The following is a 19,909-nucleotide window of genomic DNA, read 5'->3' as shown; positions in this document are numbered from 1 at the left end:
ATACATCTAGTTACACAACTGTACAGACAGATAAATTAACTATATTTTTGTGGAATGGAGTTACCAAAGATTAGTATCATTGGAATAGAGAATTTGAAAAAGAATTGATAAAAACCTTCAAACGATAAATGATATAGTCTTACACTGAATATTCCTTGTGACTAAAAACCAATTCCAGACCAGTAACATTTTCCAACTTTCGTATCATCAGCCAGAAATTGTTTTCAACTGCAAAAGCAGACACTGATTCCTAGTGTCAAGTACTGGCACACAAAGCAAAATGAGCCTGAACTAAAGATGCAGCTAAATGATATATAAAATCAACAGATGGAAAACTTGACAAAAAGCCACAGTTGTGGGGTCTGGACTTAGTTAAAGGTTCAGTAAGGTGAACTGATAATAGACATTAAATGAAGAGTCAATAAAAAGTATATCATAAAAACACCACCAGGAAGTGCTACAAACTTAGTGAAGAAGTCAGTTAGATGCTGAAAATTACTATCCATCTTGACTATGGTATCGCTGAAATGATTAGCAAAAAAGCCCAATTGTGGAAAATGCTGCTAACTAGAAATGGTTTTAAAATAGCCAAAGGAGAAACTGCTTCTTCAGTACAAATACTGTTAAGATTGCTGGCATATAGAATTTTTAAAACGTGCTTACCTTTGAGCCACGCTCATTAAATATAATTTCTACATCTATGATTTTACCAAATTGCTGTAGAAAAAAAAACAGAAAAAGTTTGTTAATATAACTTGCAGTTCAAAACTGCTCTTCATACACTTGCCAGTTCTCTGAAAGGCACTGACCTTGATTGGGACAGACTTCCATGAGATACAAGTAATTCTTCAACAACTTGACAAAATGGCCATTCCTCCCAAGTGAATTTAACCAGTAAGCATCGATGTAAAGCAGTATGACCACATAGGGCATCACAACAGAGACTGATCTTGTAACTCAAACCCCAGATTTGCACTTTCAAGCAGGAATCACTAATTAACAGTTAGGGACCGGAACATTTACTAATTTTAGGATATTAAAACAAAGACTTAGTTAGTGGGAAGCTGAAGTTATCTTCCGTGTACAGATTGGAGATCAACCCCAGATTACTGACCTTTCTGCCTCCGAACTCTGCAAGACAGTGCTTGATCTGTTAAGTATCAACCAAGTATGTAAGCACTCTTAATGCAATTGTTATTGTCTGTCTAGCTTGGATATGCAATGAGCTCCAAAGTTGAAATGCTGTTTGAACATTGTCAGACATTTTTAGGTCCCAATGTGTGCTCCTCAGCTGGGAGAGATCTTTTCCCAGAGGCCAGCAGTACAGCATTCTATTACCTCAGGATTTGCTACAGCTTCAAAGGGAACCCGAGCCCTGCCATTGTTTGGCTTGATATAAATCTAACTTACAAGAGATAAAAGAAACAGAATTCCTGATAGTAAGAGAAAAATATAGCAATACATATTCACATGGCTCTGACTGACTCTGAAAACAAAGGCAAAACACTCCAATCCAGTTTCAAATGTTGTAATTTAACCAAATGAACTTGATAAAACTTCATATAATTCAGCATGTTCAATGTTGCAGTTAACAATCTACTCAACAACTTGAGCTCATCCATGCGATCAGTTGCAATGCCAACAGGAATGGGTGGGTTTGTCAGGGCAGGACTTCCATTATGTGGGTGGTATTCTTGGAGAGTTTTAGTCACAATGACAGGTTCCTCTTCTTGTACTTGCAGAGCTTGTGACTGCACCTTTCCTAGCCCACCTGCGTGTGCTTGAGGGTTAGTCATAGAAGCATACAGCATTGAAACAGGCCCTTTGGCCCAATTCGTCCATGCCAACCAGGTTTCTGAAATCAAAGCAGTCCCATTTGTCTGTGTTTGGCTTTCCTATCTATGTACCTGTCCACATTTCTTTTAAATGTTGCTACCTCTTCCTCTAGCAGTTCATTCGATACACACACCACATGCTGCATGAAAAGGTTGCCTCTCAGGTCGCTTTTAACTCTTTCCCCTCTCACCTTTAACCTATGCCCTCTAGTTGTGACCTCTCCTACCCTGGAGAAAAGGCTTTGGCTATTCACCCTATCCATGCCCCTCATGATTTTATAAACCTCAGCCTCTGACGCTTCATGGAAAAATAATCCCAGCCTATCCAGCCTCTCTTCCAACTTGGGTTCACAGATTTCCTGTGGAAGATTGGATTTTGACCACATGGGTCAGTTTTCAGGCTGTGCACAGAGATGTTTATAGTCAACCACAACATAACAGTCCCACCTTGGGATGGCTTATCAGATTGTAGGGTGTAGAATGTGTTTCAGTGGAGGCTAGGGGATTTTGGATGTGTAAATTTTAGCTGTCGACCAGTGACATCCTTTATGGAGGATATTTTCCCAGCAGGTTTCAGGAAGTCATGTGAAGGGTACAACTACCGTCAGATGGTCTTCTTGCTAAAACAAGGTTCCTAATTAGAAATATACATACTAATGCTGTCAAGGCATCAATCAAACTCTGACCACCAGGCTTCTGGTCCATGTAGTAAAACCCACCTATTGGCTTCTGACTCTTCAGTCCCTTTGCTCAGTAAAAGTGCTTTTATATTGACATTAATGGGGGCATTTGTATAGCCAGTTTCTGATATACACATCGTGCTAAGTGAGCAGTAAGCACAGCATATAAAGCTGTGACTCACACTTCAACATATAATTAACATACCAACCTCCAGAAAGCCTCAAATTTAAAATCATTGATGTTTAAATCCCTTCACGGTCTTGCCCCTGTCACATCTCCATGACTTGTTCCACCCCTACAACCTCCATCCCTCAAACATATTGTTATGGTCTTGCATTTTCACTTTCCCTTCCCTGTTCTAGCCCATTTATGGCTGTATTTTGAGATGCCAAGACCTAAGCACTCTGGAAATTCCTCTCTGTACTTCTCTACCTCTTCACTCTCCTCCTCAAAACTCTAATTAAAAGCCTAACATTCTTTAAACTCTGTCAAGTTTAGTGAATTTTCTTTAAAAGACCTGTATGAAGTGCTTTGAAATATTTTGCCACATTTGTGGTATTATGAAATTGCAAGCATTGGCTTTGAAATCCAACTTTATTATGTGACAGTAAAGTTTTCATGGGTCTGTGAATCTTCTGCCAAGCCAGTGGCTGTATTAGTAGAAAGCACTTCACTGCCACTGGCAGCACAAAATCCAAATACAGCAACGAGAATCCACTTCATTAAATGTAAGGTCAATCTTTTATGTTTAATAGTTCTACATGTCTGCTTGTAACTTTTATAAGAGACTTCATTAAGTTTGTTTGGAAAATCATTCAAACAAAATTGCAATGCTTGTTTATTTTATTTTCCTGCTCATTCCAAATTTAAAAGAGAAATCTGTAAATCCAAGGTTGGCAATTATTTATGTTTAAATCTGGGACAGAGAATTTGGAGAGACAAATATGGGCAGAATTTCTCTCAAACTATCTAGTCTGGGGATAAAGGATTAACAAACCTTGTATGGAGATTGCTTGTGCCACATAGATCCTATTATCATACCTTTAAGAGCATATTAAAATTGCTCAGCTAGAGATGGTTAATTGCCAGCTGAAATCAAAAGGATGGTGACCCACACATATCCTATGCAGACCCAATTATTGGAACAACAGCAACTTGTATTTATACGGTGCCTTTACCACAATGAAACATCACAAAATGCTTCACAGGAGCATTAGGAATCAAATGATGGTGTAGCCACATCAGGAGACACAAGGTCAGACCAAAAACCTGCAAATTTTAAACAGTGTCCTAAAGGAGAAAAGTGAATTAGAAAATGGCATTCAAGAGCATGGGATCCAGACAAATGAAGGTACAGATATTTTAGACGGGTTGTGTGTGTTAAGGAGGTTTCACAGAAAGGGAGGAATGAGGGAACTGAAAAATTAAAGATTGAGAAATTTAAATCAAGCTTTGCTTGACCAGCAAGCAATATAGGCCATACGTACTGATCATTGGGACATGATAGATCCTGCAGTAGTTTGTGATAACCCCAAGTTTGCAAGTGTGAAACGTAGAGTACCAGCTAGAAATGTATTGGAACAGTCAATTCTAGAGGAAATTAAAATAATATTATGAAAGTGGTGATAGGTAGCCTTAAGCATTGCATGTAAATGTGGTCAGAAACTCACCTTGGCATCAAATGAACCATTAAGGTCGCAAGCTAATTGTGTTAATTTCAAACCAAGAATGAAAACAATGGCTTCAGTTCTCCAAACATTTAACTGAAGACGATTTTTGTTCATCTAGTTCTTGACATCAGATAAGAAATCTGATAATTCAGCTATGATATCAGTGAGAAAAGTGTTGATCTTGTAGAGTTTACTGTCATGAATATACAGATGCAAACTGACGTGCTTTCAAACAATTTCAATGAAGGGCAAGTAAATCAATGAAAAATAGCAAGGCCCAAGTATAAATTGCACAGGGTAGACTTGTACACAAAACGCAGGACAAATCCAACCCTGCCAATTAACTCATCAGTTCACTCTTGCTTATCAGTAAAGTGATGGAAGGTGTCCTCAACAGTGCTATCTAGCAGCACCTGCTCAGAGACACTCAGTTTGGGTTCCATCAGGGCCACTTTCTCCTGACGTCATTACAGCCTTGGTTTAAACATAGACAAAAGAACTGAATTCCAGAGGGGAGGTGGAATTGATAGATCAAGCCCAGCATTGCAGGATGGGGGATGAGCCCAGTACCAGAGAGCGGTTGAGTGCTTGTAGGGAAAGCCCAGTGTGGAGTGATAACATGGCCGTGGCTAAAGGCAGACTGTTAGCGAGTTTTGAGAAGACTATAACTATTTCTTATTTACTACTTTTTACCTCGGTACTTTCGACCTAAGATGGTGCTATGAATGGCGACATTGTGAACTTTTCACTGTATCACTATACTTGAGTAAACATGACAAGAAAACTCAATTCTAATTCGACATTCTGAATCTAAATTCCAACGTATGCGTAGAATACAGCAGATTTTGTTTTAACAATAAAACAGAAGTTTATGAACAAAAGAAATGAGAATCAAATAGAATAAACCAAATTACCCATTTATAACTCAAAAATGTTTAGAAACACAATAGTATAATTTGGGTTTTTAAAAAAACAGTATAATTCCATTAATTCCAAAACACTCCTTTATAAAATCGAAAAACAACAGCTTTTCTATTGCAACTCTGTAAAGTTTATGTTCTATTAATGTGGAAAAGTTTGAGGTAGTTCACTTTGGAAGAAGTAACAGGAATGCAGAGTACTGGGCTAATGGTAAAATTCTTGGCAGTGCAGATGAACAGAGAGATCGGAGTGTCCAGTGTATAATTCCCTGAAAGTTGCCACCAAGGTTGATAGGGTTGTTAAGAAGGCATGTAGTGTGTTGCTGTTTAGTGGTAGGAGATTGAGTTTTGGAGCCACGAGGTCATGTTTCAGCTGTACAAGACACTGGTAAGACCGGTACCTGGAGTATTGTGTGCAGTTCTGGTCAATACATTATAGGAAGGATGTGGAAGCTTTGGAAAGGGATCGGATGAGATTTACTAGGATGTTGCCTGGTATGGTCTTACGAGGAAAGGCTGAGGAAATTGAGGCTTTTTTCATTGGTAAAGAAAGTTGAGAAGTGACTTAATCGAGATGTACAAGATAATCAGAGGGTTAGACAGGGTGGACAGCGAGAGCCTTTTTCTTTGGATGGAGAAGGTCAACATGAGGGGCAGAGATTTAAATTGAGGGGTGATAGATTTAGGACAGATATTAGGGATAGTTTCTTTACTCCGATAATAGTAGGGGCGTGGAACGGCCTGCCTGCAATTGTAGTAGACTCACTGACGTTAAAGGCATTTAAACAGGCACTGGACATACATATGGATAATAATGGAACGATGTAGGTTAGATGGACATCAGATTAATTTTGCACATTGGTGCAACATTAAGGGCCGGAAGGGCCTGTACTGTGCTGTAAAGTTCTACGTTCAAAAATACAACCCTGGTACAGTGTCCATGCTAGAGATCCTGTCTCTGACACCTCAGCAGGTTTAAATCACTTATGACTTCAAGTTGTAGGCTAGACTACAGATAGCTTCCTCCCAAAGCTAGTACACATCTGATCTTAAAGTGACTTAGCTTTACGTAACCTTGAGTAAAGAGACGAATACCACAGAAACAGACCCTTTGGTCCAACTCGTCCATGCTGACCAGATATCCCAACCTAATCTAGTCCCATTTGCCAAAACTTGGCCCATATCCCTCTAAACCCTTCTATTCATATACCCATCCAAATGCCTTTTAAATGTTGCAATTGTACCAGCCTTCACCACTTCCTCTGGCAGCTCAATCATTCATGCACCACCTATGGCGTGAAAAAGTTGCCTCTTCGATCTCTTTTATATCTTTCCTCATAAACCCTAAACCTATGCCATCTAGTTTTGGACTGCCATACCCCAGGGAAAAGATGTTGGCTATTCACCCTATCCATGCCCCTATGATTTTATAAAATTCTATAAGGTCACCCCTCAGCCTCCTATGCTGCAGGGAAAACAGCCCCAGTCCTTTCAGTCGCTCCTTACAGACCATATCCTCTAACTCTGGCAACATTCTTGTAAATGTTTTATGAACCCTTTCAAGTTTCACAACATCCTTTTGATAGGAAGGAGACCAGAGCTGCACGCAATATTCCAAAAGTGGCCTAACCAGCCACATGGACAGCCACAACATGACCTCCCAATCCTTATACTCAATGCTTTGACTAATTAAGGCCCCAAAGTACACCCCCACTGACACCTCAGTCACCTGCCCTGCCGTATTTCCCAAGAGTAGGTCAAGTTTTGCACCTTCTCTATAAGGTACATCCACATACTGAATCAGAAATTTTCTTGTACACTCTTAACAAATTCCTCTCCATCTAAACCCTTAACACTATGGCAGTCCCAGTCTATGTTTGGAAAGTGAAAATCCCCTACCGTAACCAGCTTATTATTCCTACAGATAATTGAAATCTCCTTACAAGTTTGTTTCTCAATTTCCCACTGACTATTAGGGAGGTCTATAATAAACTCCCAATAAGGTGATCTTATTTCTCAGTTCCACCCAAATAACTTTTTTGAATGTATTTCCAGGAATATCCTCCCCAAGTACAGCTGTAATACTATCCCTTATTAAAAACGTCACTCTCCCTCCTCTCTCGCTTCCCTTTCTCTCCTTCCTATAGCATTTATATCCTGGACATCAAGCTGACAGTCCTGTCCATCCCTGAGCCACATTTCTGTAATTGCTATGATATCCTGGTCCCATGTTCCTAACCATGCCCGGAGTTCATCTGCCTTCCCTGTCAGGCCTCTTGCATTGAAATAAATGCAGTTTAATTTATCAGTCCTACCTTGTTCTCTGCTTTGTCCCTCCCTGCCCTTACAGTTTGACTCGCTTCTTTTCTCAACTGTACCAGTCTTAGATTGATCTGCTTTCTCACTATGCCCCTAGGTCCCACCCCCTACATTTTCCAAAACAACATACTCGTTTGAAATCGGGATAGTACAGGAGCCTTCTGTGGCTATGTGCCTACCTCTCCTACCTTTCTTGGAGTTAATCTGACTGTATCTGTGGCTTTTTTCCCTTCCTATAACTATAACCATCATGCCCCCTTGCTCTTGTAAATTCCTCATTGCCTCTAACTGTCGCTCCAAAACTTACAATAACTGATACTAACTGTTTTTTTTGGGGGTGGGGGTTGCGCAAAGAGGTGGTGGGTGAAGGAGGAAGTGAACGAGAACAACAAAAGGGTCAATTTGCAGGTTTCTCACAGCACTTTCGAAATCTCATCCAGACAGATTAGGTATGTGAAAGCTGTGAATATGCAAATCAGGATCTGGTAGGGTGGTGAAGGCACCATATCTGTGTCCAAACCTGATCTCATCTGATATCTACACAAAAAGGATGGCACGGTCTCTCAATGGCTAGCACTGCTGCCTCACAGCATCAGGACCCAGGTTTGATTCCAGCCTCCGGTGACTGTCTGTGTGGAGTTTGCACATCCTCCCCTTGTCTGCATGGACTGCCTCTCGGTGCTCCAGTTTCCTCCCACAATCCAAAGGTGTGCAGGTTAGGTGAATTGGCCATGCTAAATTGCCCATAGTGTTCAGGGATGTGTGGGTTAGGTACATTAGTGAGTACAGTGACAAGGTATGGGAATGGATTTGGGTGGGACAGTCCTTGGCGGGTCGGTGTAGACTTATTGGGCCGAAGGGCCTGTTTTCACACTGTAGGGATTCTATGATTCTATGAAAAGCCATTTTCAACAGAGTTAGCATAGAAGTGTAAGAATTCTGGTCGGTTTTCTCCTGCTTGACCAACCTGAAGAAGGAGCAGTACTCCAAAAATTTGTACTTCCAAATAAACCTGTTGGACTATAACCTGGTGTTGTGTGATCTTTAACTTTGTCCAAAGTCTAACAGCAGCATCTTCACATCATGAACAACATTCCAGTCAGTTGTAGCGCCTCCAGAAGCATGCAGACTAGGATCAGCAAACTTAGCACGTAATACTTTTTCAAGGAAAGTAAGAATTGCTATAATTCAGCTATAAGAATTTTCTATTTTTACCATAAAACTGCCAAGCAATGCTCAACTTCAACTCAACAAATAGCATTTATCCTTGATATTCAACATCCTTTGCTATCATTACTAACTGGAAACTTAGTTGGATCAATCATGCAGATACAGTGGCTTCAACAGCATGCTACAGGCAAGGTTTATCTGGAGTGAGTGACTCATGTTCTGACTGCCCAAAGCTAGTCTGTCACTTAAAAGGCCTGGCTCCACAACACTCAGGCCAAAACAGCAGCTTGACCTGCACCATGTCTGTCACCTTAAGCTTTTACCCCAGCTGTAGTTTTGCATACAGCATCTCACTAAGGCTTCTTCAACAGCGCCTTCCCAACCAAGACTTGTATTATCTACAAACACAAGGACAATCGACTTAAAGGAATAGGGCTACCTACAAATTCCTCATTAAGACGCATAACATCTAGGCTTGGTAAGATTTCACCACTCTTTCTTTTTGGGTGGGTCAAAACCCTGAAACTCCCTTCCAAAAACCTGTGTACCCACATTTGGTATTTTTATTTGTTCTTGCACAAGGTGTGGGAATCACTGGCAGAGACAGCATTTGTTACCCATCCCCAACTGCCCTTGAAAGGGTAGCTTGCCAGGCCACTTCAGAGTGCAGTTGAGAGTTATCACATTACTGTGGGTCTGGAGCCACCCATCGGCCAGGCCAGATGAGGATGGCAGATTTCCTTCCCTAAAAGGACATGCAAACTGTAAACGTTCGAAGCAGCAGCTCACTATTACCTCCTCAGTGTCAATTAGAGACATGCAATAAATTTGGACTTGCCAATAACATCCAAATACAATGAACAAATAATGAAAGGGGCAAATAAGTGAACATAAATTTCCCTGCCCATCCCATGTGAACTGTGAATAACAGACAACAGGGGAATGATCTGTTTTCTCCTCTCATTTCTCAAAGGCAATTCAGCGATTAATCTCCTGCTCAGTCTCCTGAAATTAAGGTGAAAAAAATGTTGACAACTCTCAAGATTGTCTTGACTCTCAAATAAACAGGTGGACTATAGGATTGTGGGCTGAATCATCTGCTCCCCCAGACCCTACATTTTCATATTCCCAAAGAAAGGCGGAAGATGCATGATAGATCATCTGAACATGTTTTTTCTTTACTTTCATCTTTTTTGCTGAATTAGTTTTCAAGTATTGGAGGAAAGAGGTTGTTCGAATGGGAAGGATGTTTAGAATTGACATGGCATGAGATGAGAGCTCTGGGAGTACGCTTAAAGTTGGCAGCCCCAGGACTATTAATGCCAGTGTAATTATTTTTTCCCTTGATATATTAGTACCAACACAAGGAACAACACTTGCTAGTTTAATACAGAGGGTCCCTAACTTACAAAATGCTCATACTCATGAACATAATCTCATACAGTGGTGTAATTTTAAAGATCTAACATATGAACATTTTCTGTACTTAAGAACAGCTCCTTTATATCATCCTGCCTTGTGTTCCAACAGGAATTCAAATCAACTTGCAAACAGACTCCAGAACAAAGCCCATTCACAACCCAGGGAATGCTTGTATTGTGAAAATAGTTTACATTGAAACAAATGTGCTAAACGTTCAGATATATTGTGCATGATGAAAACAATGTTCCAGTGAAGTTATATGTGAATGTGAACTAGAAATGAACAATAGTAGGCTGAGTTGCAGTTATTCAAAGCTAGAAAGTGTCCGTCTAATTCATTTTAGTTGAAATTATTCCAGCAATCAGATATAGGGACATCTTCTCTCATTTGACTGTCAGAAAGACTTGAGGTGAACTAAACAATTGAGTGGATGGGGTTGTGCTGGAGGGGAGAAAGAGGAGAGAGAATGGTATATAGTTGTAATATACAATCCCTTTACATCGTTTCATGTTATATTTTTATACCTTTCATGAGAAAATATATTTTTTGTACAGCAATGTCACTGATAAACTCTGCCAGAAGTAACTTCACATCTCTAACAGATTGTTTGTTGAAAGCAGGGTTCCCTGAACAGATATCCAGTAAAAAGCTCATCTCTTACCCCAAACATTTGCCTGAGATCAGGATCACGGAACCGGAAGGGAATGTTGGAAACGTGGAGCCGTTTAGGGATGGGCTTGCTCTCACTACTCTCTGTACTCTGTGTTTGCTGTTGCCCATCTGTCTGTGCTGCTTCATCTGTTTGCTGGAAGATAAAAAAAAGAAACAGATTGTGAAGTAAACTGAACATTTCACTTAAATATTTGTGTACTTGAAGTAGGTGATGTGTTTTAACTGTCATTATATTCATTGTGCTTTATAAAATTCCACAAGGCTGCAGCAAACAATTATGGGACACAATTAAAATTCTCACTCTTCTAACCAGCGGTATTTATAACTGCAATTATCCAGAGGAGATTCTGAGATACAAACTGATATTTGGCTTATCATGGGGCAATTGCTTCTGCAAACACATTCCAATTTCTTGAAAAAACTTATTTCGAAATGATCCTTCAGCTGTACAATTTCTTCCTTTTCTCAAAGATGCTAAGTCTGGGGGGAGGAGCCTACTTTCCTCAGCAGCGGAATCAACGAACACAACCAGAGAGCAAACTTAGCACCTTTGTGTTCTGTATGCTCTGGGTTTCCAGAAATGTACGTATACAGGCTTTTCCTTGCTATACAGAGGCCTTAAATTTCTGCTTGAAAGGAACTCAAACTTTTATTTTGGTATACCCAAATATACATATATTCAGCACCCTCAAACAATGACAAATATTGAACCTTGGGGTAAGGGATGTCATGGTGCCTCCCTGATGCCAGGGTCAAGAATGTCTGAGTGGGTACGGGGAGCAGAGTGGGTGGTCAGCATGTGGAGTGATTGAGAGGGCAGAGGTTAAGTAAGTTTAAAAATGGAGAACAGGCAGGGCCAGGTTAATGAACATGGTAGGACTAGCAGTTTGAAGTGCATTTATTTTGATCTGAGGAGTTATAACAGGTAAAGCAGATAAGCTCAGAGCCTAGATTAATACTTCGAACTGTGATGATATAGCCATTACAAAAACTTGGTTGAGAGAAGGGCAGGACTGGCAGCTCAACATTCCAGGGTTCAGTTGTTCCAGGTGTGATAGAGAGGAATGTAAAAGGGTGGGGAGTTGCATTACTGATTAAAGAGAACATCACAAGCTGTACTAAGTGAGGACATCCTGGAACGCTCATCCAGCAAGGCTACATGGGTAGGACTGAGAATATGAAAGGAGCAATCACTATGATGGGTTTCTCCTTTAGGCCTCCCAACAGCCAATGGGACGTAGAGGAACAGATATCTAAGCAAATAACGGAAAGATGTAAAAACGGCAGGGTTCTTGTAGTGGGTGATTTTAATTTCCCCAAAACTGACTGGGACTCCCTTTGTGACAGGGGCTTATTGAGGCAGAATTTGTTAGGTGCATCCAGGAAGGTTTCTCGAAACAATATGTAGGTAGTCCAAGTAGGGCCAGGGCCATATCAGACCTTGTACTGGGAATGAACCTCACCAGGTGATCATAACTTCAGTGGGAGAACATTTTGGGAACCATGATCATAATTCTGTAAGTTTTTAACAACAGTTATGGATAAGGTTAAGACTGTCCTCAGGTGAAAGTGCTAAACTGAGGGAAGACTAATTCCACTGTATTAAGTAGGAACTGAGAGAAATTCAATGGAGCCTGCTGTTTGAGGGTAAATTTATATCTAACACGTAGGAGTCTTCTAAAGGCCAATTGATCAGAATTCAGGACCAGCATGTTTATGTGAGAATGAAAGACAAGGATTGCAAGATTTGGGAACCTTGGATAACAAGAGAGGTTGAAAAAAGGAAGCATAAGAAAGATTTAGGAAACTGAAATCAGACAAAGCCCTTAAGGAGAATAAAGGAAGTCGGAACAAACTTAAAAACATTAGGAGGGCTTGAAATAACCTTCACAAGTAGGATTAAGGAGAATCTAAAAGACATTTTACACATACATTAGGAACAAGAGAGCAGCAAGGGAAAGGATAGTTCCACTCAAGGACAAAAGAGAGAATGTGCGTTTGGAGCCAGACAAAGTGGATGAGGTTCTTCATGAGTACTTTGCATCAAGCTCACCAAGGAGAAAGACATGGATCATGGTAAATTTAGAGGGGGATATGATGATACTCTGGGACATATCGACAGTAAGGTGGTGGTATTGGTGTCTTGAAAAATATTAAGTTAAGTAAGGCCTAAAGAGATCCATTCCAGGATATTTAAGGTGGCAAGGGAAGAGATTATTGGGACCTTGACAGAGACCTTTGTATCGTCTTTAGCCACAGGCAAGGTCCTAGAAGACTAGAGAATAGCAATGTTATTCCTTTAAGAAGAGTGACAGGGATAATCCTGGAAGTTATAGGCCAGAGAGCCTTACATCAGTCGTAGGAAAATTATGGGAGATTCATAGGGACAGGATTTAGTTGTGATTGGAGAAAATGGACTTATTATACATAGTCAGCATGGCTTTGTGCAGGAAAATCTTGTCTCAAGCTTGATTGAGGTTTTAGAGGAAGTGACAAAGATGATTGATCAGGGCAGGGCAGTGGATATTCTCAACATGGACCTCATTAAAGTATTTGAGGAGGTCCCTCATGGTGGGCTGGCCAGAAGATTAAACTGCATAGATTCCATGATGAACTGGATACAAAATTGGCTTGATCACAGAAAACAATGGTGGCTGTGGAGGAGTGTTTTTCTGACTGGAAGTCAGTTTCAACAGGATTGGTGCTGAGATCTCCTATTTGAAATATACATAACTATTTGGAAAAAACGCAGTTAGACTAATGCAGTCCAGGTCAACAGCTCCCTCAAAGTGGCAACATAAGTGGCTAACATGGTAAAGGCGACGCATGACATGCTTGCCTTTATTAGTCAAGGTACTGAGTATAAGTATTGACAAGTCATGTTGCAGCTGTATAAGATTTTAGTTAGGCCACATTTACAGTACTGCATAGTTCTGGTTGCCATACTATAAGGAGGATGTATAGGCTTTGGAGATGATGCAAAAGAGAGTTTATCAAGATGATGTCTGGATTATCTGATGTATGAACTATAAAGAGAGGTTGGATGTTCTATTTTCACTACAAGCTTGGGAAGTTGAGGGATGACCTGATAGAAGTAGATAAAGTTATGACAGGCATGGATAGGGTGGATAATCAGAGCCTTTTTTCCCAGGATGGAAATGTCAAATACTAGGGCACATAGGTTTAAGGTGAGAGGGGGCAAGTTTAAATGATGTGTGTGAGGAAAGTTTGTTTTTTTAAACAGAGGGTGATTGGTGTTTGGAATGCGCTGTCAAGGGAGGTGGTAGAAGCAGATATGTTAGCACAGTTTAAGAGACACATGAACAGGCAGGGAAGAGAGGGATGGGGAGTACGTGCAGGCAGAGGAGATTAGTTTAGAATGGTACAGACACGATGGGCCAAATAGCTGGTTCCTCTGCTGTACTGTTCTATGGTTCTAGAGCTACATAATCCAAAAGGCTTAATTCAACAATATCCAAAAGACTTAAATTAACATATCTTACAAAAAAGAGCAAGCAGATAGCAAATTGCAATACCTTTTGATGGTGTTGCAACCAATGACAGCCTCCAATTGATAATACAGGAGACCTGGACAAGAGGTAAGATACTCCTGCTCTGCATCTCTAAGCAGCATGCCAAATAGTTCATAGAATCTCTATAATTCACAAAGAGGCCATTTAGCCCACCAAGCCTGCACTGACCCTCCGAAAAGCATCCCACCCAGGCCCACTGAATCCCACTAAGCCCCCATGGGTTTTTTTTTTATCATGGCCAATCCACATAACCTGCACATCTCGGGATACTATGGGGCAATTGTTTTTTTAGCATAGCCAATCCACCTAACCTGTATATCTTTGGACCAGGGGAGGAAGCTGGTGCACCTGGAGGAAACCCACACAGACATGGAGAGAATGTGCAAACAACATATTGTCATCCAAGGCTAGAATGGGGCCTGGGTCTCTGGCACAGTGAGGTAGCAGTTCTAACAACTGTGTCACTATGCTGTCTGCAGCATTAAAACGTTATACATTTCATTGTATCATAAAATGCCACTCATTGCCTACTGTATGATCAAACATAAAACTCAATATTTTCAAAAAATATACACCTGTGTAAATCTGTTCTAGGTTAGACAAACACAAGCTGGGTCAACCCGAACACGCATATAATGTAAGAAGATTCAAATGTTCTAAGGATAATTATTAAAACACTAATGTATTTTTCCTATCTAATAGTTTACAACATTCTGAAGATCTGAAACCAAGTGTATTTAGTTACATTCAAAACTGTGATGTTCGATAGAAATAATGACATGGTCAACATCGCAGGACTTGTGAAATGACAGGAAATGGTGATTGAAAAGGGTGCCACAGAGCTGCTTTTCTACTCCTTTAGAGGTTTTCCTCCAAATTCTGAACTGCAACAGTTTATTTTCATTCTTCATCAGTGAATTTATCACTAAACAGCTGAACTGTGAATGGTTTGCCCTGAAGAACCCCAGTGACCCCACAGGTGTGAAAGATTAATGCATTTGTCTGTGTTCAGCTGCTTTCTGGTGTCACATTTACAAGTGCCAACAAGCTCACAAGAAAGGCAACATTAATTCACAGTCATGCCACGAAGTAATGCCCCTAAACTCAAACTATTCAAAAGAACTTGAAGAACAAAGAAGGAATTTACTTCAATTAGCATCACTTCTCTCTCGAGCGTGATATTTGTAGCTTGTTAGTTATAGGATTTATGAAATGCAAGCTCCTTTCTTTATTTCTAGGGTTGTTGAATGCATGAATATTGCAGCCCCTTCTTCAAAATGTAAAACATGTGACCATCTGGAGTCGCTGAGCTCGTCCAAAAATATTTTAATCAAACTCTTCTAATCTACCAGCAAAGAAAATCAATTGACAACAATCATGATCTAAACAGAGTATGCATAGCCGGGTAGTAAAAAGAGTTATGTATTCTGAGAATGTGGCACAGTGCTAAATAGAAATAACTGTTTTCAATCAAATACTGGAAAATTTTCAAACCTGATAGCTCACCAATTAAAGTACACATGGACTGGGTGCAAGAACAAAATACCTAGTTGTCCCAACTTTCCTATATTCAAATAAGAATATTCATGTGGAGTTCAGATGGATATTTTGCACCAAAGAATGATGTACAACTCCATGCTCAGAACCGTAAAACTGAAAACAAATCAGAAGGCATAATGATAAAACTGTGTTTCAGATTTATGACGATATTCTCCAAACCTCCTAATGTTACCATGCCAGGATGCTCCTACATTATTTGACAAATGTCGCCACTTAAAAAAAAGAGTTAAAATAAAACAAGGATTTTAAAATGGTGTCTTTTGAAGAGGTGTGAGTGGCTCCACACGTGCAGCTCACTGTCTGCAGATGTCAGCAATGGACTTTCGGATGAGGGGAGGGAGGATTTGTGGAATTGAACAGGCTGAACTGGTTTGGTGGCTGTGTGGGGCATCAGGTGTCGACAGTGTGGGTCTTTCAGACCTCGGTGCACTGTTAGACAAACATCCTTTCAACTCGGCAGAGCAGCTGTTCCCACATCAACGTCCGCCTGTTGATGAAAGCTCTGCAATGTGCCAGATGTCCAAATTAGTGAGCTTCAAGTAAAATTGCAGTAATTTTAAAAATTACCTGCAATATCTGATTTTAAAGGAAAGTTTTAATTTTATTCAAATGAATTTGCAGATTGCTGTAAATATGTGGCCAAAAAGAAAAATTCAAATGCGAATTTGAAACACTCACTTCCTGAGCAGTCATATCATATATTAGCCTCCAGTATTGTTCAACTGTGATTGCAGAGGTACATTGCTTGCATTCGTTTATGGATATCTGTTACAATAAGCAGCTACGGCTGAAACAGGAAATTCAATTGGTGTTGGAACTTTTGCAGCACCAAAAAGTCAAAAGGATCCAAAACTTAATTTTACAAAAAAAATTAATTGCTGTCTAATCCAAATACAGTTTGCACTACACCCAGACTACCAAATATCTCTCATGCACAGTTCAAATGTTCTCAAATAACTACCAAAATGATTTAGATAACAGGGACAGTTCAAAGAATTAACTTCAGTGTCCAACAGTTGTGTAGAATACTGTGGATGCTGTAGATACAAAATAAAAATCAGTCTCTCCTGCCTTCCACCTTCTCATATTCCATCCACACCTTGATCAAAATGACTGCACCTCCAACTCAGTTCCCAGTTGTAATGAAAGCTCCTTGACTTGAAACATCAACTCTTTTCTCTCTCTCTACATAAACTGCCATAACCGGTTGAACGTTTCTATAATGTTCTGTTTTTATTTGCAATGATTATGTGCCTGAAATAGCAATTGTTGAGGTAAATATTAGTTATGAATTGAATCAGTCAATTTCCCATTTATACAAATTGACGATAATGAAAAGATATTGGTTATCTTGATACAAATGAAGCATCCCAATTTCACTACAAAAATTACCATTACATAACACCTTTAACATAATAAAACATCACAGGAGGTTTTAACATGACTGACATTAATAAAGATAGTTTTGACATGGAGCCACTAAAGGTAATATTGAGCCTTGAAGTCTGTGAAGTGTTATTCCACCATCTTATGTTGACTTTCACTGGAACAGTACAGGACAGCAATGTGAGAACAACAGCAAGATGGTGGACAGAATCAATAAGCAACTGGAGGGTCAGGGCCACTCTAACATTAAATAAAATTATCCTCTTTTTAATATGACACTTTGAATTGGACTTATCAACCCAAGTGCGTTCTAACCAAGGTTCAGTACAGATTTAATGTATTTCCTCCATTTTTAAAAATTCAATGCTTCTTAATATAAACTCTAGTTTGGTTGCTTTGTTTTATTATAGTCTTAACTCACATCACTCTATTTTAGTATTTCCAGATTCTCTTAGCCCTCTACAGCAGTTAGGTTATTTTCCTAACCACAATCTAATTCCCCATGATTAGCTTTGTGGAAATCTAGTTATCAATTATTTGCTCGTTCTTCATGGTTTCTCTTCAATATTGAGTCAATCTTCAAATCTGGTGTCACCCACAAATTTAGAAATAGTGTTTTTGATTCCAAACTTTAAATTGTTAATATAAATTGTGAACAACCAGGCTCCCATACGGACACCAACTTTTCACCATCCACCACTTTGAACAGTTTCTCTTTAAGCCTTCTCTCTGGTTTTTGTCTTGAAGTTTGAATAGTCTTGAACAACATGGTATGAAAATGAGTGAAAAAGCATCTCATTTATGAGTAGCAGATTTTTACATTTTAAAACGTGTGGGCAGGCGTAGAGGGCGTGAAAGTTGGGAGACAGTCATCAGGTGCAGACATTGCTTATTCAATTAAATCTACCATACAGAATCTACTATTGCAGCTAAGTGTTAGCAAATTTTTCCAATGTATTTTACAGGAGACTTTTTTATGCCTTAAGGTCTACTTGTGTCATTATATTCTCTCAGGCTGCAAATGCCCACAAGGAGATAGCACTACAATGTTAAGAGATTGTCACCAGTGCCCTTGGCATCAATCCCTTATTGGCTATGAATTTTTCCTGAGTGGCTCGGACAAAAACTAACACCATTTGAAAAATTATATAGATTCTATTTTCAGCAGATCTAGAATATTGGTAACTTGGTTCTTGCTGCAGACTTGATACACAGTGACCAATAAAATAGATAATGCAATTTCACCATAGTCAGCCTTCTCATATTGATGAAGTTCTCAGTATAAAGCTGCACAAATGGCACTTCTATTTAAAGCTTAATTCATGAGCAACTGTACGTATGGGAAATTTGGGCTATGGTCATTCAATCCACTGTGCAATATAGAATTGGTAATAGCAAAAACTAGCGATTTACAACATTCCTTCTTTAAATGGAATATAAATGATATGACTGCAAGATATAAAATAATATGTTCTGCATAACTGACTCTTACTGTGGTTGTGCTGATATGATTCATAATTAACATATAAAGTTAACTTCTTTTGCGTCACATCACTGTGTAGGATGAAGACTAAAGCCTAGTTTTTGACTTACTGTGGCGGTTCCAGATACAGGCTGCACATTGGCAACTGTGCCACTCTGTTCCCCAAGAGTCTGATTGGATGCGTAGATATTCAGAGTGTGGTCTGGGACTGGCGTCTGGCCTGTGTAGTCCTGAGTGTGTGGAACTGTGTATTCTGTTGGAATTCCATTCTGAGGAGGTGGTGGAGGAGGGGGAGGGAATGGAACTGTAGCGTACGGCTGTACCATAGCATCTGGGGTGGCTGCTGGCTCCTGGCTACCCTAAGAAAGATGAACGAAAAATGACATTTGAGGAAAGTTTCTTATGACATTCTTGGCTAGGGTTTAAATGTGCATCAATATATGACCTGACTGACATGTTCACATTTAGAAAGCAATAACAATCCTGCAAGAATGGTTCTCTCCAGAAAACTACTGCAAAATGCCTGTTCATTTATAAGATGTGGAATTTCAGAAATTACGAGGAATTTTAGAAATAATGCCTAATTTCCAGCACTGTTAGTCAGAAGTAACTGCTGAAAATCTGAGATTGAAGAAAATTGTGTAAATCATGGTCCAGTAAATATCTGTGAAGAGGATTGACAGGTTAGTGTCATTACAACAAAGAGTCTCCAACCAAAACCACATGCCCCTTCAAGATGTTGACATATTCATGCATTTTCTCATTGTGCATCTGTACAATATCCCCAGAGTTAGATTAGAAATATTTCACAGTATCCTTGCACTGCATTTTGGTATACCAAAGGCCAGATGGGAAGTGTCAAACTATTTTCAAATCCTTCATTAGGGGTTAACATAGTTGACAGTGCATTACAACAACCATTTCACACTGTATCACAGTCTCATATTGGCAATGCAGAAATGTTACTTTCACTATAGACCTATCTTTTTGGGGTACGCTTCAAGCTTTGTAAAACAAAAAGTGCTCAGAGGACAATACCATTGCTGACTAGTATGTTCCAAATGGTAGCATTAAGCAGCAATTGTATCTACATTACAGTAGTATATTAGTTTGGTATGAATAAATGCTAGTGGTGTAAGAAAGCAGTGACTTTCAAACATTTGTGAGATTCTAAACATTGATCCATTCTCAGAGTAAAAATAATGCAGCTGAAAGTCTCTCTTAAATTTGGCACAGAGTCCCAGATTCGGTTGATGAA

At 39.6% G+C, this 19,909-nt stretch overlaps 1 protein-coding gene across 8 annotated transcripts in view; it reads right to left on the bottom strand.

Moving 5' to 3' along the window:
* Positions 1-19,909, bottom strand: part of LOC132831360 (RNA binding protein fox-1 homolog 2-like) — a 335,115-nt gene that overhangs the window by 61,348 nt on the left and 253,858 nt on the right. For 7 of the 8 annotated variants that reach the window (XM_060849452.1, XM_060849456.1, XM_060849453.1 and 4 more), the window contains 3 exons: positions 18,762-19,010; positions 10,679-10,822; positions 664-717 (listed from right to left, as the gene is read on the bottom strand). In XM_060849452.1, the coding sequence (XP_060705435.1) occupies positions 664-717; positions 10,679-10,822; positions 18,762-19,010 (447 nt within the window). The remainder of the gene's footprint in view (positions 1-663; positions 718-10,678; positions 10,823-18,761; positions 19,011-19,909) is intronic. The other variant, XM_060849458.1, reaches the window with a different exon arrangement.

This window comes from Hemiscyllium ocellatum, chromosome 33 (assembly GCF_020745735.1).
Source record: "Hemiscyllium ocellatum isolate sHemOce1 chromosome 33, sHemOce1.pat.X.cur, whole genome shotgun sequence".
NCBI lineage: Eukaryota > Metazoa > Chordata > Chondrichthyes > Orectolobiformes > Hemiscylliidae > Hemiscyllium > Hemiscyllium ocellatum.
The sequence above is the reverse complement of the archived record's forward strand: the minus strand, read 5'-3'. Positions and strand labels throughout refer to the sequence as shown.